General features: G+C 42.3%; 1 protein-coding gene across 1 annotated transcript in view; it reads right to left on the reverse strand.

Moving 5' to 3' along the window:
• Positions 1–1,104: 1,104 nt before the first annotated feature.
• Positions 1,105–26,265, reverse strand: part of ror2 (receptor tyrosine kinase-like orphan receptor 2) — a 56,685-nt gene continuing 31,524 nt past the window's right edge. The window contains exons 3-9 of the mRNA XM_074691170.1: positions 19,178–19,465; positions 18,803–18,833; positions 8,294–8,415; positions 7,880–8,194; positions 7,279–7,533; positions 3,944–4,149; positions 1,105–3,712 (exon numbers count right to left, since the gene is read on the reverse strand). Coding sequence (XP_074547271.1) covers positions 2,255–3,712; positions 3,944–4,149; positions 7,279–7,533; positions 7,880–8,194; positions 8,294–8,415; positions 18,803–18,833; positions 19,178–19,465 — 2,675 coding nt within the window. The 3' untranslated portion in view covers positions 1,105–2,254. The remainder of the gene's footprint in view (positions 3,713–3,943; positions 4,150–7,278; positions 7,534–7,879; positions 8,195–8,293; positions 8,416–18,802; positions 18,834–19,177; positions 19,466–26,265) is intronic.

The raw sequence follows: 26,265 nt of genomic DNA on the forward strand, positions 1-26,265 counted from the left end.
CAATGCTTATCTTGCTCAGGGTTGTTCGTTGCTGGAGCCTGTCCAAGCTGTCTTAGGGTGAGAGGCAGGGCACACCTTGGACTGGTCCCAAGTAAGTCACAGGGTTGACACATTGACAGACAACCTTTACACACACACACTCTCACACACACACAACCACACTTGGGGAGAACATGCAAACTACACACAGAAAGGCCTGCTGGTAATCAAACCTGTGACCTTCCTGCTGTGAAGCTGCAGTGCGAACTGTTGCACCACCTTGTGCCCTGCTTTGAACAATTTTACAGAAATAGGTTTCCAAACTTTTTTTTTTGTGCAGCACTGTTGCTCAGTACCTGTAGGGGTCACTGTCATACAGCTTGTGAATGACTGCTGCTCTAGGAGTTAAGATGGCTGCTGTCAGCTCTCCACTACTACCCACATGTTTCTGCTGAGTTTAGGTCTATTTTAACTGTCTCCTGTTTGTTTGAAAAGTGGATCATTAAATTGTCCTTAATTAATACCTATACCTATCCACATTTTATGTTTCAATCATTTAGATACCCTAAAATTCAGGGCCTCTTTATTAATAAAATCTAAATATTTTTTTCTTATCTTCCTTCACATTGATCTCTGGACCACTAAGTTGGACCATTTACCAACACAGATTCGATAGAGGTAATGCAATATCTCAATACAAAAACTTTCAATGCTGTGTTCATGTATGGAAAATCACCTGCTCTTCCACTCCCTCACAGTCACAAGGATTGGGTACCTAAACATGGTACCATTTGATCCTTCCTAAATTGATACTTGGTACTACAGATTGAATTTGATTGGTACCTATAAAAGTACCTAACTCTGTACCCATCCCTAACTTAAGACTAATGTAAATTGACCACATAGTGTAGCAGATATCAAAAACATTGAGTGACATAAAAAGACAAACAAGAAGTCATAGTGAATAACTTCCTTCTCATATTGAGGGGACAGTCCCCATTTTATTCATATGACTTTATGTGGACATATTGTGAGCAAGACTGTTTAAACGAAGCACACATGGTGAAAAGGACATAGTATTAACACAATAATGACAAATATGAACAAATAAAATATGTAAACGGGGCTGCACGGTGGCGCATTGGTTAGCGCAGCAGCCTCATAGCAAGAAGGTCACTGGTGCGCATCCCAGCTTGACCAGTGGGCCTTTCTGTGTGGAGTTTGCATGTTTTCCCCCATGCATGCGTGGGTTCTCTCCGTGTTCTCCGGCTTCTCACAGTCCAAGAACATGCTCATCAGGTCAATTGAACACTCTTAATTGTAAGTGTGCGCGTGAATGGTTGTCTGTCTATGTGTCAGCCCTGTGATTGACTGGCGACCAGTCCAGGGTGTACCCCGCCTTTCGCCCAATGACAGCTGGGATAGGCTCCAGCCACCCGCGACCCTGAACAGGATAAGCGGTTCAGAAAATGAATGAATGCATTAAAATGTGTAAACCAAAGTACATAAATACAGACCTGTACAACTTGGTTATCAAAGTTCATGTTACAATTGCTAAAATTGTAGAGTGAGTAACGTTTTTAACATAATTAAACATGGACCTTTTTAAAGTTTTACATTTTTATCTATTGCAGATCTTCTGTTGTTCTCAGTGTGCTATTTTCACAAATAAAAAAAATTATAACATCTAAAACAAATTTAAACACAAATGAGTTAAAACCTCCTTCCAAAGTAATTACAGCCTGGGTTCTGGTTGCATAGTTTGCTGTGCAGCTGGTTGAGAAGTGTGGGATCCAAAGTTGAGAGGATGGTGTGTGTTGGAGAAAGGCAGTACTTGTATATCTGGAAAATACAAGTTCTAAGGTTCTCCTGGATGAGAAAACTGTTTATGTTGCACAACAACGTAACACAATCAGCGTCAGCTCAATAACCACATGGTCTGCGTCATTGGTTTTGTTCATTTTATGACACAAAAGTTACTGAGGTTTCTGCAGGCCACTCATCTCAAACGTGTATGTACACTACCCAAAGTCTTCTGCACTGCAGCAAAAACACCTTTCCAGAGGACTGTGTTACTTCTGTGTGCTGATTGGCACAGATACAAACATGAGACACACTTGACATTCACTGGGGTCAGTACTATCAGAGAAACTTGTACTAAAACATTCAGTCACTGCTCTGCATGTTTGCTCACTTTACTTCACACTGCTCACTGAAGTTAAGGCAAGCACGGCTCACAGATTATTTCATCTCTACAGTCCTTCAGACATGTCATTTATGTGTCTGACAGGTGGATCACCAGTTGGTCAGTCTGTGGAGGATCACTGTCTCCTAGCAGCTCTGTTTCAGGCACTGACAAGTCCTTGTTGTGGTCTAGCTCTTCTGGAGAGCCCCTGTCAGCAAAGTCCTCCTCATTGGTCTTGGAGTCCTCGTTTAGCAAAGCTGCTCGCTCTGTGGCTGAAGTATTGGATGGGGCAGTGGTGACGTACCCTGTAGATGTAGATCCACTACCGCTGTGGTGAGAGCCAGCTTTAGGGACCATCTGTGATGGGTGGTGCATCTGCTGCTGAGGCATGGGCATGGGTATCTGCATGGGGTAAAAGTTCTGCAGGTATGGGTAGGCTGGCATAGGGTGATATCCATTGACAGGGATATAGAGCTGAGGAGGCACCATTGGCCGATGCATTTGCCCCTTCATGGGCATGAACTGGGGCTGGTGGAATGGGGAGGTCTTCTTAGGGCTTGTGTAGCGGGATGCATTAGCTGTGCTCATGCTGATGTTGCTTACAGGGCTGGTGCTAAGGGAGCTGGTCTGGGTGGTGTTGCTGGTGCCTGAGGTTTGAGCAGAGCTGTTGTAGTTAGACAGGCTCTCCCAGGAGCGCAGACGAGTGTGGATGTCCTTAAAGCGAGGCCTCCTTGCTGGGAACTCACTCCAACACTCCAGCATGAGAGTGTAAATCCAGGCCGGGCAGTCATCTGGAGAGGAAAGCAGCTGGTGGTTTTGCACCATCTCAATCACATCCTGATTGGAGTACCCACAGTACGGCTGCAGACCGTAGCTGAAAGTCTCCCACAGGAGGACACCATAAGACCAGATGTCTGAGTCCGTGGAGAACTTTCCATACATGATGGCTTCAGGGGACATCCATCGGATGGGGAAGGGACTTGTTCCCATGAGATTGTAGTAATCTGCTGAGTAGACTTCTCTGAACAATCCCAGATCCAGAATCTTGATGCTCAGTTTGTCAAAGACAAGAATATTTCTGGCTGCAAGGTCTTTGTGGACAACCTGCTGGTTGGAGAGGTACTCCATTCCTGCAGCAATCTGTGTGATGACATGAAGAAAATCAGCCTGCTCAAGAGTTGATTTCACCGTCTTGTCATCATCTGAGCTACCGACATCTGAATTAGGGGAGCGCATCACCAGATACTCATGCAGATCCCCGAGGCTTGAGTAGGTGAATATCATGCTCATCGGATGCTCTTTAGTGACTACACCTAGGAGACAAACGATGTTCTGGTGCTGCAGGTGGAAGCGGACCAAGGCCTCATGTCTGAACTCCTCGCACAGAGTGGAGTCGACTTTGTCTTTTAACGTCTTGATGGCCACTACCTGGCTCTGCTCTCCAGGTGCAGTGCCGTACAGGTGGCCCTTGTAAACCTTGCCGAACCGGTCCTCACCCAGCTCCTCCATAAACCGCACAGCTGACATGTTGATCTCCCGCAGCTTGGCCTGCAGGCACAAACATTAAATACAAAGACATGTCATCAAAGTGTACAGCCAACAGTAAAACTCAAAGTAAAAGTTAAGCACTGGAGTACAACAGTCCTTAAATCAGGTGTGTGCTCACATTTTTTCTTGGATGTGTTCAGGGTACAACTAGCACAGCACTGAAAGCCTAATGCCTCAGTATGAAGAGCAGGTTCAAGCTGTAGTTTATCCACCTTAGAGTCAGTCTATTACCTGGTGTTTCTGTTGACTGAGCAGAGATAACTCCATGTCTTGGTTGGGTGCGTTGCTGAGCTGGCAGCGAGGAGGTGAGTCTATCGAGTCCTTTTGTTTATTACGACACATGCAAAACAGGAAGAAGAGGCAGGCGATGACCAAGGGGATGGCAATTGCAGGGATCAGGATTAACAGGATCTCCTTCCTTGGGTTGTCTGGAGGCTCTGGAGATCATAGATATAGAAACATATTAAACTCTCTGATCTATAACTCAAGCAGGAAATCTTCAAGTTGCAGGGCTAGCAACCTATCAATCACAGGTAGGACCTCCCCAAATTATACCCCGTCTTTACCTGGACTATCATTTACAGAAATGATATGTTATCCATTACTTTCTTTGTTTTTGAGCCGGGAGCTATTTGAAAGACAGAGTAGATCCAAAAAAAGGAGCCAGGAGTGAGACCATTCCTACATCTATCTCCTCCCCTGCCTCCTGGTCTGTGTGACCCTAAATGGGACTTTATTTACAAAATGAACATTTGCTGTATTGAAGAAGACTTAAAATTAGAGACTGAGACCAAAACCTGTGAGCAAAGTCTTTACAGAGAGAATAAAGTAGACAAAGGCTCACTTACATCTTTATATTATCTATTCCTATCTCTATCCAAGGCTTTTCTGCACTTAATTTTTCAAACAAAACATCTACTTTTACTTCTTACACAGAACCTCCAGCTCAGATGACCACAACCCTTCAAAGTCTGCAAAACTTAGGGTCAGGGCCAAGTTCTAGGGCCAAGGGAGAGAGATTATTGGATGGGGTCTGAAGTACTTTGGCTGTGGATTGGGGAGCCATGAAAGATATCAGCAGCACCTTCTTTACAGAGTTGAAGGATAACAGAGCTCGGTTTGTGAGCCTTCAGAGAGGGGAAAGTTTTTGAATTCCAGGAGTTGAGTTTCTGTTGACCTTCAAAACGTCCCAGAAGTATCTGCTGAAAACTCTGTCCGCAGTTTGATAGGGCCCTGTGGTCAGTCCTACAAAGGAACTGTCCATCAAGGCCATCGACAACAGGGACATATTAGGACTGCAGAGCCAGCCAACAGCTTGAAGGGTTCTACAAAAACCTCCAGAGTGAGTACACATCAGAAGAAACTGCAGAGTTTACAGCTTGTAGATCACAACTGTCTTTCTGCAGCGCTGAAAGATTAATCACAGGGAAGTTCTACACAAAAAAACATGTGCAGCTACAAACTCTCACATTTCAAACTCTCCTTTAGCTGCATCATCACAGAACATAGAGTCTGAGGTCCTTTTGCTGCATTCATTCAGTGACCATGACTGGATTAATCTCCTGAATTGATCTCACAGCTTTTGTTCACAACAGTCATTTTTAACACAACATGACATTCACACACAGCCGAGCTGTAATGCCAAACTCTGCTGGTTCATACATGATGACAAAGGATGGTCATATATCACCACCTCCTGCGCTGTAATGTGCCCACAGAGGTAATGAGATACTCCAGTTCACAATCTACAGCAAGAGAGAAGATGTGAAGGCGCTGTTCCCATCATCAGACACGTATTGCCTGTCAGCTCCTAACACACCTGTGGGAAAACTCAGTACACAGATACGGTTTGTTTTTTTTCCCTCATAGTTTCTGGCTTTTGCAACCAAACATCAAAAAAGGGAAAAAAAGGAAAAGATACCAAGCTATGATGGTGCTTTTCACTGTAAGGCTGGAACAATGTATTTTTTTTAAGATGGATAATAATACCTGTCTAAACCTGCTGTTTGTAAAGTATCTGGGGATAACATTGGTCAGGAATTTGCAGGATATAAAGATTGACAAGTTGATTAAAAAGGAAAGTTTCCCTTGATGTTTCAAACCGGATTAAACTCCACACAGAAGTTCAAATCCTACTTCCTTTTATTGATGCACTTCATGTTAGAAGAACATAGGTGTTAAGATGAGGGATTGGGGTTTGTTTTGCCCAAATGAATGTAATAATATGAACATAATGTTGAAAAAAGAAGTCCGTGCTGACCTAGATGCACCTCCAAATACCCAAACCGTGGCAAGGACCAGAACAACTTTCACAGGTCTGTCTCGTAGGACACTGACTTTGACAGTGTTCACGGATAGATGCTAACACCAGTTAGCTCACACATAGGTGTAAACAAGACTGACTGCCAGAACAGGCTTTGGTCTTTTTTTAAACACTTTGGATCTTAAGAGGGAGAGAATAAACAGATCTGAAAGGACTGTAGTTTTCAAAGATGTAGGTGTTTTAAAAATGTGCTTCTTTCAGTGAGATTGATGGACTTGGATACAAGGAGACTTCCATTTACACCTGAGCATGTTTGGCTCTGTGTGTTTCATTAAAATTTGATACACAGCAATCACTTCAGACCTAAGGCATATGAGAAGGTTTCAGAAAAATTATGGCCAGGATTTCTGCTCCTTCTTTTTGGACCTTTTTAAAGTTTTACATTGGCTGATTTGTGTTGTTATCTAGACTTGATGACAAACTGCTGTCACATCGCTTAAACGTTGATGTAAACAGAAACTTTACAACAAAGTGAAGTATGCTGTAGATCTGCAGACGACAAAAAACAGAGGATGAGTTTTAAGAGAAGAGTCAAAGCTGCAGGCTGTGCTGAACAGGCCATCCCACTCTGGTGCATACTGGGGTGTGTCCCAGCTGAGAGGTGTCATAGCTGAAGCAGGACCAATGTGAACACCATGTAAAAGTCATGTCTTGGTACTCCAACTGTTGTTGACAAATAGTGTGAGGATGGGCTCAAGCCCACATCTTATACACAAAATATTAAATAAATATTCAACTTTCCTCTCAGCAGTTATAACAGTTATCTCCTAAAAATCTCCTAAGAATCTCCTTTGAAGAGTTTGATTGAAAATGAAAAGCTAGATTGGCAAAAAGATGGAATCTTAAAAACTCAAATCATAAACGCTGGCCTCCTGTTGGGTGGTGAATGTGGGTTTAAGAGGATTTTTTGGTTGTCCTGACGTGGTAAATATGACATGAAACTATTCCTGAAGTCATAACAGAGCCATTCTGGCAAAGACCTGTGCAATGCCCCTAAAATACGACAATAAGGAAAAAATTATTATTCTTTGCAATCTAATAGACTCTCTGCATCACTTTTGGCACTCCGTCCTTACGAAGTGAAGCAATAACTTGAATTCTCCTACATCTAACAGATCTTGATAGTTTCCATCTGGTTTTGTGTTTAAGTCACACTGCAAAAATGTGACTGTTCAGCACAACAGTGTTGATGATCTTGAATCATTGTTAAGGGGACACTTGGTCCATTTTTTCTGATACTCACTGCAGGGCTGGATGTCACACAGGTCCACCCTGACTTGAGGGTCCAGGGTGAAGCACCAGGGCGCCTCCATCTGTCCTCCAGGGTTCCTACAGAAGTTATGACTCCCCCACAGGTCTGGGTGTTCCTTGGTCATGTGATGGCTGTGGGGGTACTGGGCCATCCAGGGTTGGCAGTGCTGACCGGATTTTGTGATGCTGACTGTTCCTCTGTAGTCTGCTCCGCTCCCGTTATAACAGCTGTGATCTGAGGGGGAATCTGTGGAGCACAGAGGGGCTCAGAGAGGATATTTCTGCACTCACGGGACTTCAAGTGGATTCACTTAATTTAAGGTTTCCACCATTAAAAGTCTGTTTCACTACAGCAGGCGCAATAATCCTAAAGAGGTGATTTTTAAACTTTTTTAAAACTTTTTTTAAACCTGTTCATCATGAAGAGGCAGAAAAATATAAAATTAGATCCAGGCTAAAAAACACCAGAGCTTTATACATCTTTAAATCACATGTGTGTGATCTGTGGCTGCAGAATGTGATTACTGTATTTCCTCAGATCATGAGCACTGTGTTTTTTCCATCAATAACTGTAATATGGCCGTCAAACCTACATGGTCCCAGTTTCTCCTGCGGCACGCCGATCCTCATGCAAGAAGCAGCTTCACTTGTCCCGGGTCGTGGCAGCAGGTGGCAGTTTGGGAGCTCGAGCTGCATGAGGATCATGGGGTTGGATCTGGCGATGGTGTACTCAGAATGACACAGGTCGTTCTCCAGGGCCTCACACTCGTCTCTGCAAAGCTGACGCTTGCGGGGGGCACGAGAGCCCTCATCGCACAGAGGGAAGACGTAGTAGCAGAAGGATGGGATGGCGAATCGAGAGCACTGATCTGACAGGTGGGTGGAGGTGCCAATCATTGTGAACGCAGCTAACAGAGAGATGACAATAGGTGTGTTAAAAGCCAGAGATTTTTGAGGATAGATTTGAAGAAAACAGGATCTAAACATAAAATAGAGCGTGGTCTTACCAGTGATGCGGTTTTCACTCTCCCCTTGCATCTGCAGAGACTCCACATAGATGCTCTGGTTTCCTATGAAGCGTGCACAAGCAATGCCTCTGTACGGCTGACAGAAACCTTTTTCCTGTGAGCTGAAAAGGAAAAGAAAGTTTACTATGAGTACAAGTGATGGAAGACGGAATAAACTGATGGAGGAAAGTTTTTAAAACTAATCATTTTGCGCATTTTGAGGATCCCAGACCTTAAATCTATTTTTAGAGCAGACTCTTGATAATAATAAGATTTTGTCCAAGACAGAACACAACAGGTCGTTTCCATCTCTTAAACAGGAACCATCCCCTTCAATGTATCCCTCTACTGTTTCCATGCTGTCATTCCTGTGTGCGGACTGTTTAAGTCCTTCAGCCTTAGACATTATCTTGGACATTAACAGGGCCACAGCGTGAGTAAGGGAAGCAGCTTCAACTGGAAAGAACAGGCCTTTGTGTTTGGATTTCTCCTCTATTGTTTAAAGCAGTCATGTCTGCAGCTCGTCAATTACACACACACACACACACACACACACACACACACACACACACACACACACACACACACACACACACACACACACACACACACACACACGAGTGTGCAGGTTTTTAAACATTATGTAATGGAAAAGTCATTAGCGAGCTAAATTCTGTTTGACTTGGGCTCTGCGTTTAACCTCAAAGACAAGTTTTAACAAGTTCTAACATCTGCAAAGAGCTCGGTACCTTTACAGAGGAGATTATCAAAGCAAAATTCAAAAGAAAAAAATAAACAAATGGTGATTTAATTAAAAAAAAGAAAAAAATGAGCAAAAGTAACTAAGTCAAACTGTTCACATAAAAAGTCGTTGTTATGCAAAAATAAGTCATGGTTGTTAAGAAAAAATTGTCAAATTTAAAAAAGTAGTTTTTATCATGAGATAAAACTCATTGCATCAAAGTCCAAAGTCCTTCTTGTGAGATTCCTTTTTATTAGGTTGAAGTCCCTAACATGGACTGAAAGGCTAAATTATAAAATGAAGTCAGAGGATGAAATACAGTCTTAGTTATGAAGTTTCTTTTACATACATAAAAGATACAAAAATTCTGAGAAAGTCAGAATTTAAAATGTAAAGAATGTAATGATAGAAAAAGTTTTATTATGGAAAAGAAGTAATAATGTAAATGAAGTCATAATCTTGAAATAAAAAGTCATAATTATGTGATAATAAAACATTGAAATGAGAATAAAAATGTTAAAATCTGAAGGAAAAAATTATATTAAGGAGATAAAAAGCTAACACTCATTACTGTAGATTTTACATACAGATTTTACGTGTTTGAGGTCACTTGGACTCACATCAGTGCTGTAAACAACATGAAAGGTAGGAATAATGATTTAATAAATCACAGTTGGCTCCAAAAATCTATCTTTGAAGATAAGCTCATTAAAATATTTTTGTTCTGTGATGATGAAAAAATGATCCAAAGCGTCACAAAGAAAAAATAATGAAGGAAATGTTCAGATTTGAAGGTTTTAACCATCTACAACAAATATCAGGGAACTCTAAAACATACTATACAGGGTGGTCCTCATGATATTTATCCACATCTTTTCCAAACTAATGAGCACATTATAACTGGAGAAAACAGACTGTGTACTCAGACTGGAAACCTGAACATGGAGCTGGATTAGCAGTTTATTGATGCTGAATAAGGACCAGCCTCTGGTAGACGACAGCAGTTAGTCCATAAAAGAATCAATGTTAGCTCCACTCTGAAACACAGAGGGCGATTGTAAAGTCTGATGACAGCCGACAGAAAACGACTTCCTGCAGCACCAAACCTTCCTGAGGCCCCGCGCAGAACCTGACCCTCTTTATAGCCCCCAAATAAAACCACGCATTGTACTGTAGTCCTGCCACCTCCTAAAGGCCACAGTTTCAGTCATCAGACCAGAAAAACTCAGGTGAATGTGTAAGACGACAAACTTCACTTTGATTCATAACTGCATCACTGAATACAGAACAAACCAGGAACTGAGACAGAAAACTTGAGAAATTAAACCTGAAAGTGATATGTTCATCATTCAGGAGAAAAAAACAGGACCAACACTGCCAATCTACCAAAGAAAGGCAGTTCCTGGAGTGTCCACTTGAGGCTGTCTCTTGCAATAAGTAAGTCTTCACAGAGCCCCAAGTTCATTTGATACCTGAGAGCGCCTGTTCATTTATTTTCATTTTGCTGTAAATTTATAAGTCCCCAAGACTTTAATCTGGTATAAACGCTAAAAAAATTTGCTTGAATGTCATCACACTGGATTGTGTTCCTCCTGCTTTTGCTCCCCATACAGAGTGTTTTACCTGCAGACACCAAAGCCTGATGTATCAATACTGCTCAGACTACAAATGAAGGACACACAAAGTATCTGCTTATTGAGATCAGAGGCCTTATACATGAAAACGCTGAGAGTGTCTTAGTTCTGTAAAACAGCGACTGTCTGGAAATAAAGGCCAGTGTCTGTTTATTTTCCCACAGACAAAGTTAAATGAGTTTTAGGATGGATAGCTCTGAGAAGAAAAAAGCAGTAACCACTCTCCTCTAGCCGCCTTCATGCTGACCTTCAGGGTCTGTGTTTGGTCTGTACAGGAAGTGGGGTTGGTTAAAACTCTCTGATCTGAGGCTGTTTTCTGACTCGCCTCTGAGCTCAGGTCATGCTAATGTCATGTTTGTGCTGGACTTAGTCTCCAGGCCAAACTCAAGTCTTAATCCAAAGAACAAACAGACTGACACACACAGACACACACAGGGTACATGTTGGTGAACTTGCTGAATCACGTCTGATGCTCTGACTGCTCTGATTTATTCTTTTAGCACTAGCCACCTTTTTCCTTTTTGACTTTTCAAATCAGATTTATGAAGCAGGATAATCTGTTTAAGCTGTTCAGTGTGGGAAGAGAAGCCCACTTTCAATACTGTCCTCTATTTGAATATTGTATTTTATGAGCAGCATGTTGCTGGATCTTTTGACTTAAATCTAAAGAAAACTCTTCATTTGTGTTTAATATTAAGGTACAAAGTTTGATTTCTTCTCTTTCTTGTTCTTTCTCTCCTGAAAAGTAAGTGGAAGTTTCTTCAGAAACACCAAACTATGTGAAAACCTTTTTGGAGACTTAATGTTGCGCGCAAAGCTGACCAAAATGTTGTACTGTTAATTTGAAAAATTCAGGACCTGTCAAAGTAGTTTTTTATTTAAAAGATGACATTTTTTCAAAAAACAAAATGTGGTTTCTTTAAAGTCCAGTTTATTTGTGTGTAAACCATTTTTGTTGATACGAGTAATGAAATATTTTGAAGCTCCGATCAGGTGTTATCGACAACTGGGATGTGTGTTTGTTTTTATGTACTTGTGAGGACCAAGTCTGATGGACAATCTGCTTATAAGGAGTCCTCACAGATAAATACATAGATGAGTTGTTTTTGTGACTTTTCTGTAATTTGAAGTAGCATATTTTCTCTCTGCTCTCTTCTGATAGAAAACGGTTTCCTTTTCTTTATTCTACTTACATCAGAAATCATCTACACAAAGAACTTTCAGAATGTTGTCCTCATAAAGTATTAAAAACACAATAGTGTGTGTATGTGACTATTATATCATCACTTCTAATTATCATTACTGTTATATTAGAAAGCGAGTGATTAAAGTTGGTCCACTGACTGTGTGTCTGTGTGTGGTCAGTGAGAATGATGACAAACAGAGACGGAGGCAGCTTCCTCACATCAGAACCAAGAGCCCAAAAGAGAGGAGGAACAGCTGCTCCTTGTCCTGTCTCTGTCTACATACAATCGACTGACTCTCTTGAAGAAATAAATTCTTATGACTTCTGTTTTATTTACAGAGATAGTCAAGAGGACATGACTCTTGCGAAGGTGTGTGTTTGTTCTGAAGGAAATGAACAGAGAGCAGATCTTTTTTTTATCACTACTGTTCTTTGTCAAAACATCTTTTGCAGAGTGTAGGTCATGTATACATGTCATTAGGTCATGTATTTGTTTGCTGTTGTGCAGTGCTATTGTTTTAAATGTGACACCAAGCAATCTTTGCAAACTCAGTTTGTACCATAGTTTAATGTTCCCGACTCAACTGGAAGTGTGGTACACTTAACTATCATGCAGAATTTTCTGTAATGTGTATCGTCAATGAATCCTACTTATGTCCAACCAGCGTCTGTGTTTTAGCTTTTAGCTCATGTTATAGCCTTTAACCCAAGTTTAAGCCTTTAGCTCTTATTTTATCCTTTAGCCTGTGTTTTCGCCTTTAGCCCATGTTTTAGCCTCTGGCTCGTGTTTTAGCCTTTGGTCTGTGTTTTAGTTTTCCGCTCAAGTTAAAGCCTTTAACAGGTGTTTAGGCCTTCAGCCTGTATTTTATTCTTTTGCCCGTGTGTCATCCTTTAGCTTGTGTTTCAACCTTAAGCTCGCAGTTTGGCCCGTGCTCTATAACTCTCATTTTTAGCTTTCTTCTACTCTTCTGAACTTTTTCTTTTTGACAGTTCAGCTCCACTGTCTGTCATTACTATAAAATAAAAATTTAAGAAATTGTTTTATTCAGAAAAGAAAAAATAAAACAGATTTTGTTTCTCATGGGTGAACGTTAAGAGTCAGTGTTGAGTTGTCACAATGACTTTCAGTCTATGTGCTGTAAATGGGTTGGTGTTTAAATTTAGAAATAACTAATTTTGATACTGATTATCTTATTTTAAATTGGGGGTTATGAACAGGCAAATACATAGTAGTGAGACTATATCAAGATCAATTATAGAGTCCTTACGGGGCCTTTAAAGGGACTCTACCATCAATGTCTGTCCTCTAAAGACATTAGGCCCAGTTATTCACTGTGAAAACCCCGGCAGCTGTTGCAGATGTTGTCCACATCAGCACAATGTTTGTCTGCAGCATCAGCCCCCATCACTGATTGTTGTTGATGTCTTAACAGAACTACAGTCCACTTTTTATCTTCTTCATCTGAGATGAGTAGATGCAGCAGAGTTATTTTAAGACTGCACATTCAAATGTCTTTGTTTCAGAGTAAAGATCTGTTTAAGAAACAAGGCTGAAGCGCCTCCTTGGCCAAGCGGGCGTTGCTGAAATGGTTTCACAGGCAGAATAAGTTGGTCCTCTGTGTCCGGCTGGCAGCATTCATTTACCATTGACACTGAAGAGCCTTTCAGATGAAACCTAAGCTGTATTCACACATGCACCAACAAAACTTGTTATAACTGCACTGATTTTTAGTGCAGGCTGCATGTGGGAACATAAACAGCCCAAATGTTCAGTGTGACCTTACACCAACGTTAGTGATATGGACTCTGTCCCTGATCCTCTACTTTTTTTTTTTTTTTACTTCTTTTTAACTGAGCAGTAAAAGGCTAGTTTTACCAACCACCAATGAAAAGGTTAAGAAAACAAAGTCAACCAGAACGAAGCCCCCCTCCTCTCCCTCACTGTGGATAACAGACAGTAAAGGAGTCATTTTGTTGGCTGATGAGATAATCTGACTGAAAGAGTCACTGAGGAACAGTTGGTCTGAGCGAGGACATGATTCAGCATTCTTTCCAAAACCACGGCTCAGTCTGACTCCTGCTCCACTCGTCTGCTCTCAGCTCTGAGTCCTGATGACTCAAACCCACAGAGAGAAACAGAGAGAAACAGAGAGACAGACAGACAGAAAGAGAGACAGACAGACAGACAGACAGACAGACAGACAGACAGACAGACAGAGAGACAGACAGACAGACAGAAAGAGAGACAGACAGACAGACAGACAGACAGACAGACAGACAGGAGAAGCGCTGCTCATCCTCTCTCTACCCTCATGCTTTGGTTTTCATGTTTTGGTTCAGCAGAGGAACAAACTGATGAAGGTGCGAGGCGTTTCTAATAAACCTGCACAGGTACACTATGATTGTTAGCAACATGTCTTAGCATGTTCATATTAGCTCTAGGCAAACACCTCTAACACCACAAACACGCATTAACACCTCAACACCTCGGAGGATGTTTATTAACTGCAGTCATTTCCTGAATTCCAGCCCGTGGATCCATCCTCACCTCAAAAACATTTAGCTCCTCAAACAGGTAGTTACCTGTGATAATTCATCTGAAGCTGTAATTAACAGAAAAATCACTCTGAAGCTTCCACATAATTCAAAACCAGGGACGACCTCCAGTTAAACACTTAAAACTTACATCATTCACCAACTTTTTAAGTCATAATCCAATGTGCAATCAAGCAAAGAAAAAAATGTGCATTTGTTTTGTTTTTATGTTTTTGTTTTTTATCTCTCCTACTAAATTATGGAATGGTTGGAAAAGAAATGCCCCCCAAAAAATTCCAAACGGCTGTTAGCAAGTTTTTAGGTGAAGTTAACACATGAAGCTTGATGTGGTGGGACTTTTAAAATCTCTGTTGACATTTTTCTCCTTGACTGATTGCTTCATGAAATAAATTACAGTAATGGTCACTCCACTTGTGTGGGTGTGATAAGTTTTGTCTTAACAGATATCTGTCCTCCTTTATTGTAGCAATGGCTGTAACACAGTCAAAATATCATGAGCTTAGTAAATCTTGAGCCCTATGAATATCTCTCCTGAACCGTTTTTAAAGGAACCCTACATAATAAGACATGTTTCTGTCAGTTGCAGCTGATGGTCAGCATATGGGTCAAACTATCGCTAAATGGCAAGAGGGGCCATTTAAATTACTCTTACCTGATTTTTGTCTGATCAAACTTATTTGCATAGCGATATAAATATTTTTTTCCTTTCCTCTGTCAAGTTTCATTTTTTAAATCCTATCATCAGTCAGAGTGAAACTAAAAGTATTACATTCAAATAATTAAAGCTGCAAGCAGCGATGAACGGGCCCTCGCCCTGTGTGCGCCAGTCGTAGCGTGTGCTAGCCGCCGCATGCGCTCGTTTAAGGCTTGCCAAGTGGAGCATGTCCCAGCCGTCGCATGAACAGCGAAATGTGGCTCAGCCAGAAGCCATAGGTCTAGGCACAAGGGCTAAACCCAAAACTTTTGATGCCCGTAGCCCAAAGTAGCTGGACAGGCTGCAGTTATGAGCCCCCGGTCGGCGCTATGTAGCTTAAATGTTAGTTCAGCCAGTGATAGAAATGCACCGAGGCTGTGAAACTGAACCTCTGTGTGCATTTTGGCCCTGATCCAACACTGCACAAGAGAGAAATGAAGATTTTAATGAAGCAGCCAAAAGGGTCAACTTTGACGCTCATTTGTGGCCACGCCCATTGACGTAGCAAAAATCCGTTTGGAACGTATCATTGTCAGTGTGTGTAGATTACACAAGCTAAGTTTGGAGTGGATCTGATGAAAAACCAAGGAATTGTTGCATTTCGTCTGAGGCTAAAAATCGTCAAAATCTGATGTTGACGGGCAAATTGCGAACTTCCTGTTCGGAATGGACTATGGTCATAATACAATTTTTTGTAGGTCTTGGTATGCTTGTTATGCCAGCCAAATTTCAGACCTGTAGCTCAAAGTAGCCGGGGAGGCAAAAATTTTGAGCCCCTGGGTGGCGCTATGGAGCATTACTATTAATGCAAGTAATGATGGAAATGGAATGAGGCTCTGACAGTGAACATGTGTGTGAATTTTGGTCCTGATCCAACATTGTACAGGAGAGCTATTAAGATTTGAAAAAAGTAGCAAAATGGTCAACTTCGGCGGTCATTTGTGGCCCCGCCCAAAAAAATTATAACAATCTTTTAATAACTTTTTGTCTTTAAAATGTGTTGTTCACACAGGCCAAGTTTGGAGTTGATCTGTGAAAAAACCTAGGACTAGTTCGTTCAAATACGTACCCTATGAATGCATTTTTTGCCAATTTCAGGCCATTGCTGCTAGGGGGCGCTGTACTTTCTGGTGAAAATAATTACATGGCTGCGTCCGGGACGCAACACTGAGTATGTGTGTCCGTTTTCGTCCATATCGGAAAAAGTTGAGGAAATGCCGAACTTTGAGCCCATGTCGTAGCCACGCCCATCAAGATAGAAACAATCTTTTAATAACTTTTAATCTTCACTGTGGATTGTATACACATGCCAAGTTTGGAGTTGATAAGTCAAAAACCCTAGGACAAGTTCGTTCAAATACGTAGCCCAAAACCGCTAAATTTCGACGTTTAGGTGCAAATAGCGAAGTTCGTGTTCGGAAATCCCAAAAGTCGTAAGAGACTTTTTTGTTTGGCTGGGCATGCTTGTTATGTGTGCAAAATTTCAGGGCTGTAGCTCAATGTCAGCCCAGGGGCTGCAGTTTTAAGCCACTAGGGGGCGCTATGGAGCGTTCATTTTTGTGCAAGTTGCAGATTCATAAATTTTTCACCAGGTTTAAATTTTGGGCACACGCGCGTTCACGTTTATTTCAAGTGAAAGGCACGCAATTTTTGGGGAAAGGCGCGAACGGAAGAAGAAGAATAATTAAAGCTGCAAGCAGCGATGAACGGGCCCTCGCCCTGTGTGCGCCAGTCGGAGCGTGTGCTAGTTGCCGCATGTGCTTGCCCAAGGCTTGCAAAGTGGAGTATGTCCCAGCTGCAGCATGAGCAGCGAAATGTGGCTCAGCCATAAGCCATAGGTCCAGGCACGAGGGTTAAGCCCAAAACTTTTGATGCCTATAGCTCTCAGTAGCTGGACAGGCTGCAGATATGAGCCCCCCGGTGGCGCTGTGGAGCATTGATGTTAGTGCAACCAGTGATAGAAATGCACTGAGGCTGTGAAACTGAACCTCTGTGTGCATTTTGGCCCTGATCCAACACTGCACAAGAGAGAAATGAAGATTTTAATGAAGCAGCCAAAATGGTCAACTTTGACGGTCATTTCTGGCCACGCCCATTGACGTAGAAAAAATACATTTGGAACGTATCATTGTCAGTGTGTGTAGATTACACATGCCAAGTTTGGAGTGGATCTGATGAAAAACCAAGGAATTGTTGCATTTTGTCTGAGGCAAAAAATCGTCAAAATCTGATGATTACGGGCATATAGCGAACTTCCTGTTCGGAATTGACTATGGTCATAATACAATTTCTTGTAGGTCTTGGTATGCTTGTTATGCCTCCCAAATTTCAGACCTGTAGCTCAAAGTAGCCGGGGGGGCAAAAATTTTGAGCCCCTGGGTGGCGCTATGGAACATTACTATTAATGCAAGTAATGATAGAAAAAGAATCAGGCTGTGACAGTGAACATGTGTGTGAATTTTGGTCCTGATCCAACATTGTACAGGAGAGCTATTAAGATTTTCAAAAAGTGGAAAAATGGCCGACTTTGGCGGTCATTTGTGGCCCCGCCCAAAAAAATTATAACAATCTTTTAATAACTTTTTGTCTTTCATATGTGTTGTTCACACAGGCCAAGTTTGGAGTTTATCTGTGAAAAAACCTGGGACTAGTTCGTTCAAATACGTACCCTATGAACGCATTTTTGGCCAATTTCAGGCCATTGCCACTAGGGGGCGCTGTACTTTCTGGCAAAAATACTTACATGGCTGCGTTCGGGACACAACACTGAGCATGTGTGTCTGTTTTCGTGCATATCGGAAAAAGTTACAAAAATGCCGAACTTTGTGCCCACGTCGTAGCCACGCCCCTCAATATAGAAACAATCTTTTAATAACTTTTAATCTTCACTGTGGATTGTATACACATGCCAAGTTTGGAGTTGATACGTCAAAAACCCTAGGACAAGTTCGTTCAAATACGTTTCCCGTAAACCGCTAAATCACGATGTTTAGGTGCAAATAGCGAAGTTCGTGTTCAGAAATCATGCAAGTCGTAAGAGACTTTTTTGTTTGTCTGGGCATGCTTGTTATGTGTGCAAAATTTCAGGGCTGTAGCTCAATGTCGTCCCAGGGGCTGCAGTTTAAAGCCACTAGGGGGCGCTATGACACGTTGATTTTTGTGCAAGTTGCAGATTCATAAATTTTTTCGGGCATGCAAATTTTGGGTACACGCGCGTTCGCGTTTTTTTCAAGCGTCGGCGCGCAATTTGGGGTCAAAGTGGCGGAAACAAATAATAATAAAGAATAATCGCAAGGGTTTCAATAGGGCTTTCGCCCCCGGTTCCCGGGGCTCGGGCCCTAATAATCGCAAGGGTTTCAATAGGGCTTTCGCCCCCGGTTCCCGGGGCTCGGGCCCTAATTATACCTGTGCGTGTTTGTACATCTAATAAACCAAACTATATAATTCTAATATCCACCAGGTGTTTTCTCATGATAAACAACCAACAGAAGCTGGATGTGTAGAAAAAGTCAGGGCTTAAAGAAATTACTTCAGATAATATCGAAGACCTTGTCTCTCTCTGAACTTAAAAATTTTGAGCCTGACTTCAGTCTGTGCACCTTCACAACAAGATGTGCTCACATTCAGCGCTGTGCTGAGGATACATTCATTCATACACTCACAAAAACACACTCTGTGTAAAACCGTCTCTACTCACGTTTCATCTGGGCCTTGTGTAGGCATCTGTCCTGAAAACCCAAAGTAGGAAAAAAACAAAAAATCAACAGAAAATTCAAAAAACACATTTCACACATAATGATGGATTTAAACATTATGAAACTTAAGGGTTCCACATGCATCACCAACATTACTTCTTGATAATGGGCTCAGGCAGGTTTGATCTTAAAAAAACAGCACCCGCTAACATAAGTTTTGTTTGTGGGACTATAAGCAGAAGGAAATATTGTGAGGTTTTAAACTGCTGCTGAACATGCTGTGACGGTCTGATAGGGGAGGCATAGACTTTGTTATTTTATGATGGATAAGTTAAACATTCACTCTATCAGAGCATCTGTATGACGATGACCCTTACCTAGTTTGACGTACAGCACGCCGGTTGCAGAGATGACTTTGAGAGAGTTGGAGGCGACACACTGGTAGTACCCGGTATCAGTCGTGTCCAGGTCCTGGATACGGAGCTTGGACCCCGCCTCGGTCTTGCGGATTGTGATACGCCCCTGCTCCTGCACCACAGGGGCATCGTTCTTCAGCCAGCGGATTGTCGGTCGAGGGTTTCCTGTCACTTTACAGTGCAGCATGGCCGTCTGACCCTGGTAGTGTGTGAAATTGCTGACGGGCTCCTGAAACTCCAGGTAGTAACCTGGCAGAGAAGAAACACACAGGTGAGGCTCCAATTGTCAACAAACCTACACAACAAAACCACATCCTCCTCCAGAGGAGTGAAGGACCAACAGGAGACGTCTCTGTGTGTCTCTGCAGCTCGTTCAAGTAACAGCACAGCCGGGTTAAGCAAGGCGAGATTACTGCAAATGATGTTTTGCTCCCAAACAAATTAAAATATTTAAGCCAATCAGGTTTAATGAAGCTTCGTCCAGACGTTCCTATAAACTACATTTGAGAGTTTAGCTTCAGCTGGTGGTGCTGTAGAAAAACTGGATCATGACCTCACTCTTTAGGTTGTTTTCAAGTGACCTTTTAATCTGTTAAAAGCCAATCAAGTGTTGTCATAATACAAAAAAGCTGAGGTATGTGAACACCACGCTCACCCAGAGTTCCTCATCACCTTATCAATGATTTCAGATGTGATGTTTAACCCGTACTCTGACTCTCACTTTCTTGACTACTCTTCTGTTTATAACCATGCAGTGTGAACAGACGTGTCAGAATAAATAAGCAGGAGTGATCACATCTTCACAGTTTTTTATTGTTTATCTTTTTATTCCTCCTGTAAACTGACGTAAACAAGAAGCACATTTCTTTCTAGAGTTACAGAAAGTAGGGTAAGTGGATTATGTGAAGCAAACATTCCTGATGACATAAATATTTGCCTCTTGTGCCCTTCGTTACGGCAGATTGTGTTTGGTTTGGAGTGACTCATGATTAATGGTGTTTAATTGAGGACTGAACTGACTGAAGAACCAGAGCAGCACGTGAAGCTTATAAACTATGAATTACGACAGACTGACAATCGCATTCTTTTGCTGCCTTTTATGGATGTCTGTTTGCGAAGTTTTAGCATGTGTCAGAGTTTTTCCGTTATTTTCAGACACAAAGAAGAGACCAAATGAAGGGTAAAGTCTCTGACTTACTCCCCTAAACACATTCATTAGGATCATTTACGACACAAAGCAGTCAAGCGGTAAAATCAGAGGCACAAATATGAAACAAACATTTGAGCGCTCTGATTAATGAATGTTGTTGAAGGTTGAACTATATTGTTGCAGTGGTTAATTGTGGTTAGTTATGGCTACATTACTCTACATGGGAAGGAAAGAAAAAAAATCCTTCTGGCTCTTAATGGTAGCACCTGCTGCCAAATAACTTGCAGCACTTTGTCAAACTAACTAAGGTTTTCCCTTCTGTTTCAATTCTTGCTCACGTTGTGAGTTGTTTGGACAAAAGAGTCTGCCAAATGAAACTGAAGAAGTCTAGAAACATGAACGTTTCAACAGCTGCAGTTCCTCTTGTGTCCACCAGAGGCTGTCTACAACACTGATACATAGAACCCCATGTTGAAATGTCCAACAACAGAATCTACTTGGACCCAACCTCTATGCAGCTATGTGGAACTTTGCTCTGAAAGAATTTAGAATTTATTTAGACTCAGAAAATTGAGACTTGATTGAAGTATTGGGGTTTTGACTGGGACTCAGTCTCAAGTAACATGCACTCATCTTGAGTACTTTTTCCATCAAGTGGTTCGGGTCTGTTCCTCTCAGTTCCACTGACTGATCCCAGGAAAGATTCCCAAATGACCAACCCGTACCGTCCCACTTTTTGGTACCCTTCTGTTGGGGTGCCCGACATACCAATCTGACCCCAAAAGGTGGAGCTAGAAACACTACAGTTCTTTGATTGGTGGAAAGAATCATTACTTCCTGTGTCAGCAGCTGCTGTATTTCTCCTGGCAGCACACAGCTTGATTGTGCTTTGTAACAAAGAGCCACATGCGAATCACAAAGAGGAAGAATTGCTGGATGTCTTCTATCATTGCTCTTTGTTCACTGTGTTGCGTTTTTCTCCTTTGCTGGATTTGTTAACAGGGTACTCTGTGTCGCACATGTGACATGGTCACACTATCACGAAACTGACACAGCTATCAGCATCCAGCTTACATGCCGACCACCAAGAAGGGTACACTTAGCTGTAGAAACACAAATAGCATCAGGCTTTATTGAGCCAACCCATACCAAACTGTACTGATCCAAACCGGACCACTTGGTGGAAACAGGGCTTTGGACTCACCCTCAGGTAATTGGGAGTCGACTCAGGCTCAGATATTGGGGATTGGACTTGTATCAAAGGCTGTCTGTGTAAGGAAGGCTGCTTTGAGTGCAGCCAACAAAGAGTCTTACTTTTCTCAGGGTGCAGAGGGTGCAGAGGGTGCACTCTTCACAGCCCAACATATCCCATGATTATTTGAACACAAATTCAAACAATACGGCTGGATCCTTTGAAGGATGCTACTCTGAAGCTATAATCACCGCGTCATGCTCACTGCTAAAAGAAAACAGCAAGATGCATACTTGTGATACTCTGGCCCCACCCACACATCCAAATATGGTCGCTTTTCCTCCCAAGAGAACCAAAACTAAACAGGAGGACCAAAATGGCAAACTCAGCGGGTGACATTCTGGTGTCTACACTGATCTTTTCTATGAATCTATGCGTTGAACAGATGAACCAACAAACAGAACCAACTTTTCCCCCATCCTGTCTTCTGGCCCCAGATCAGCGCCCCCTCTAAGAGTTGATTAGAGACCCCATGCTTTGTTTCTGCAGGATGTGAGTGTGGCTGACAGCAGATGAAATGAAGCTGGATAAACGGCCTTCGGTAATGGAAAGAGAACGATGGAGAAAGAAAAAACAAAGGTAAACAAGGACAGAGGCAAAGAAACGTTTGTAAGCCACCAGAGAGCAAGAAATGAAAAATGACTCCAGCTCTGTTTTTCCTCTCTGCAGAGTGAAGGGGGTGCTGAGTGTTCCCCAGACCTGAAGTTTCAATTAAGCTTGCTCGTGAATACTTGAAACTTTCCTTAAATGTGTCCCAGGAGACGTCCAACAGCAATGCAATTAGCCAAACTAAATATGAGAATTGCTTATGCTGACTTTCACAAAGACTCAGGGGCTCTGCAGAAGAATAATCGACTGCTTCAGACTGAGAGTAAAACACAGATGATCAGAGCATTTTGACCTCAGAGCTACGGGTCTGGTGCAGGAATGTTTGACTCTTTTCTGGTATGTCTCTGGGCTGGGCGGATTAATGTGTAAGAGCAGTGAAAGGATGGTTCTGTGCAAACGATGATAAACACTTACTCCTGGCACTTGGTACCATCTACATTTCACCTTTATGAATGGAAACACATTCCTGTGCCCAGCTTCCCCTCCTGGCCGCTGCAGATCTCTCCACAGCGCGGTCGGCAAATGACTGATGTCACCACACTGCTCTTTAATTATAACATCTTCAGCCCTCATTTCAGGACGTTCAGCAGCTCTCTGACTGAGTGAGTGAGTGAATCAGTCTGTGAGCACAGGACAGGGAGGATGAAACAACTTCAAGGTTTCTCACAGGAGGAGAAGAGGACATGAAAAGGGGATCAACAAAAGGTCTTTTGCTTTAAAGTCATTAGCCCTGCTTTTGCTAAGAGGTCCGGTTTGGATTAGTACAGTTTGGTATGGGTTGGTTCAACTAAGCTTGATGCTGTTTGTGTTTGTACAGCTAAACGTGCCCTTCTTGGTAGGGGGCATGAAAGCTGGACACCAGCTGCGCCAGCTATGTAATAGTGTGACGCCATGTCACATGTGCGACACGGTGTACCCCGTCAATGAATCCAATGAAGAAGAAAAATGCGACACAGTAAACAAAGAGTAATGATGGAAGACATTCAGCAATTCTTCTTTGTGATTGGCATTTGGCTCTTTGTTACAAAGTGCAATCTAGCTTTGTTTCAGAGAAGACTGTGTGCCACCAAGAGGAATACAGCAGCCGTTGTCGGGGTAAGTGATGATTTTTCCAACCAATCAACGGTCTGTCGGTTCAGTCTGGCACCCATAAGAAAGGGTCCCAAAAAGGGGGACAGCCCGTCTCAGTTATTTAGTGATCTGTCTCAGAATAAGTCAGTGGAAATGTCATAAAATGCGCGCCGTACCGAGATGAACCGAGCTGGTCTGCTTGGTGGAAATGCGGCTTAGCACCACCTTCTGTGGTCGGGATGTCTGGCACCCCAACAAAAGGGTGCCAGAAAGTTGAATGGTTCGTCTCAGTAATTTGGGGACCTGTCCCAGTTTTAGTCACAGGAAATGCCACAAAATGCATGCTGTACTGAGATGAACTGAACTGAACTGAACTGAACTGAACTGAACTGAACTGAACTGAACCGCTTGGTGGAGCTTTAATGTGTGTCAAGACGACTCAACCACAGGAACAATGTGATAAAAAGGTCCGAAGAGTGAGACTGTTGAGTTTTAAGGCTTTAATCTTAGATATAAATGAATTTGCTGACGGATAAGCAGGTTGTGAACAGAATAAGTTGGTAGAGGATGGTGAAACAGACACAAGACATCTGCTTTTATTCAGAGCACATGGCCCTGACAGATCCCACTGATTCAACAATGACACATTCATCTGTGGACTCTGATGTAGTCAGCAATCAGCTGTTTTGATATTCATATGAGCCTCATTTCGAAGCTGGAGAAGGCATAACCTGAGGGGTTTTGAAAAGCTTTGTTGAAACTAGGAGACACTTCAGTGTATTTTGGTCAAACTTTTAAAGTTAACCTCCTGTACTGTACTGTACTGTGGCTTTGTGGAGTGTCCCAGTAAACAACAACTAAGTTTGTCATGGAAAGCTAACACTGTCTAAACATAAAATCTTTGGTTTGTAGAGCACATATCCAATGCTATTGTTCCTTTTTTCCTAATTTTTTTTTTACATAAATCTTTGTTTGCACAGCATTCAGGCCGAAAGCTAATTTTGCCATAAACAGTGTTCATCTCGTTTACACCATAACATACATTGTAGATTTGCATACTCGCCCAGAAACTTGTGTATGGAGCCTGACCGCCTTAATAATGTATCAGAATACAATGTGTCAAACAAACCTTTGCAGACTGAGTGCCCTGTGATTGGTCAGTTAGGCCCCTACACTTCTGGTTTCGTTATCCTCCTCCATCGTCACTGATTCAATGGCCGTGCATGACATCTCCTCTCTTTTCTTTGTTTGTAATAATTTTAGTGTGATCCACCGCTACTCCTCATTTATGAGCTCCAATTCTGACACAACTTGTATTTAGTAGAAATGGTTTCCTGTGCACCACAAGCAGAGAATGTAGCTGAATCAGGAAGTAGCGATATAAAGAGCACGGATGATGTTGATAACTGAAGTCTAATCTGGTCCTAACTAGTCTCCTACATGAAGAATGGACTATTTTTTCATAAATTGTGATATTAGTACAAGCATGTGCTGCTTTTAAAGGATCACAGTCTGTGCTGACATGTGTGAGGCTCCGACAAGAAGAGCTTCAGCCATGTGAAACAGTCCAGTCCAGAATGAAATAGTTTGTCCTTCATCGGGACAGCAGCGATGGATGTTTGTTGCCCAATTTTGGCTGTTGTATTCTGAATCAACACTTCAAACGCCCTTACTAATCACCGCTCCCTCACAGAATGTAATGCACTCCTGCAGAGATAAAGGCAGCATGCCTGCATGAGGGCTGGCCCACTTTCAGCAATCCACCGGGTGATTCAGCCTTCATCACTGCTGGTCTACAGCCAGCCACATTGTGAGGCGCAGCGGACTTTTATGGAGGCATGGATGTCTCAAATATCAAGGCTGAAGTGCTTGATTGATTAGTCCTTTTCCCAAGAGATAGAGGTAATGAAAAGCAGCTTTCTCTCAAAGCCAGAGCTCTGGCAGGAGTCCAGATCCTGGTCCGCTTGAACAACTGGCCTGTTTGTCCAACAAATGACTGCTCAAAAAATACAGTCAATGACAGTCTCAGTGAAAGGGTTACAGTTAAACTAGACGCATAAAAAAGATACCCACAAATCAAACTCCATAGTTCAGAAAAAAAGCAAGCCTGACAAGTCCTGACAAGATTTAAGAGTTGAACATTAAGATTTGGGAAAATTTACGGCAAGCAGGTGAATATGATGGGAACATCAGCGTTCATCACCCAACGTAATGCATCAGTTTTATCACAGGGCAGTGACAACCTTCACAGCCCTATTTCTCTTCCAGGCACCGCTCCAGTGTCGGACTGCTGCAGAGTATTATCTTATCTTATCTTAAGAAGTTTTGGTCAAACTGGATGGCCAACAGATCCTTAGATTTGAAATAAATTCCCAAAACGAAATCTCTAAACCCATTTGCTTCTGTCTGACTACACCCAGAACAGACATTAGCTGCTCTTACAGGCAGATAGATAATCCTCAGATTAGCGCTGATGGGAGCTGGAATTGTGTTCCTCTTGCTTTTGCTCTCCATACAAACAGTTTTCCTGCAGACCTCCTGACACCTCATTGGTCAACACTACAAACTGGAACTAGCACACTCCTCATGCTAAACTCCAGTCGAGTGCTTTCAGATGTGTATAATATTTAGAGGGGCTGTAGGAGTCTCCCTTTTAGATATCTGTCCGGTTGTAACTTGCACTTTAAGATGACATTATCAGCGCTAATATAGATTATTTTGAAATGCTACTTCCAAGCTTCCTAATGAGGTCGGGCAGGACTGCGCTTATTTACGGCGCATCTAAGTCTCTATGACAACACCACGCTGGCTGATGAAGTTTAGAAGAGAAGAGATATCTGTGTTTTTCTCTGCTGATAATGATTTCTGTGATTAATTTTGTTGTGACATTGGACACTGGAGCCAAAGTATCTGACACAAAAAAGACAGAAGAGCAGAAGAAAGCTAAACGGGAGAGTAATGCAGCCC

The sequence above is a fragment of the Halichoeres trimaculatus genome, unplaced genomic scaffold (genome assembly GCF_033239565.1).
Source record: "Halichoeres trimaculatus isolate MK-OKI-2021-1 unplaced genomic scaffold, fHalTri1.1 fHalTri1_scaffold_16, whole genome shotgun sequence".
NCBI classification, from domain to species: Eukaryota; Metazoa; Chordata; class Actinopteri; order Labriformes; family Labridae; genus Halichoeres; species Halichoeres trimaculatus.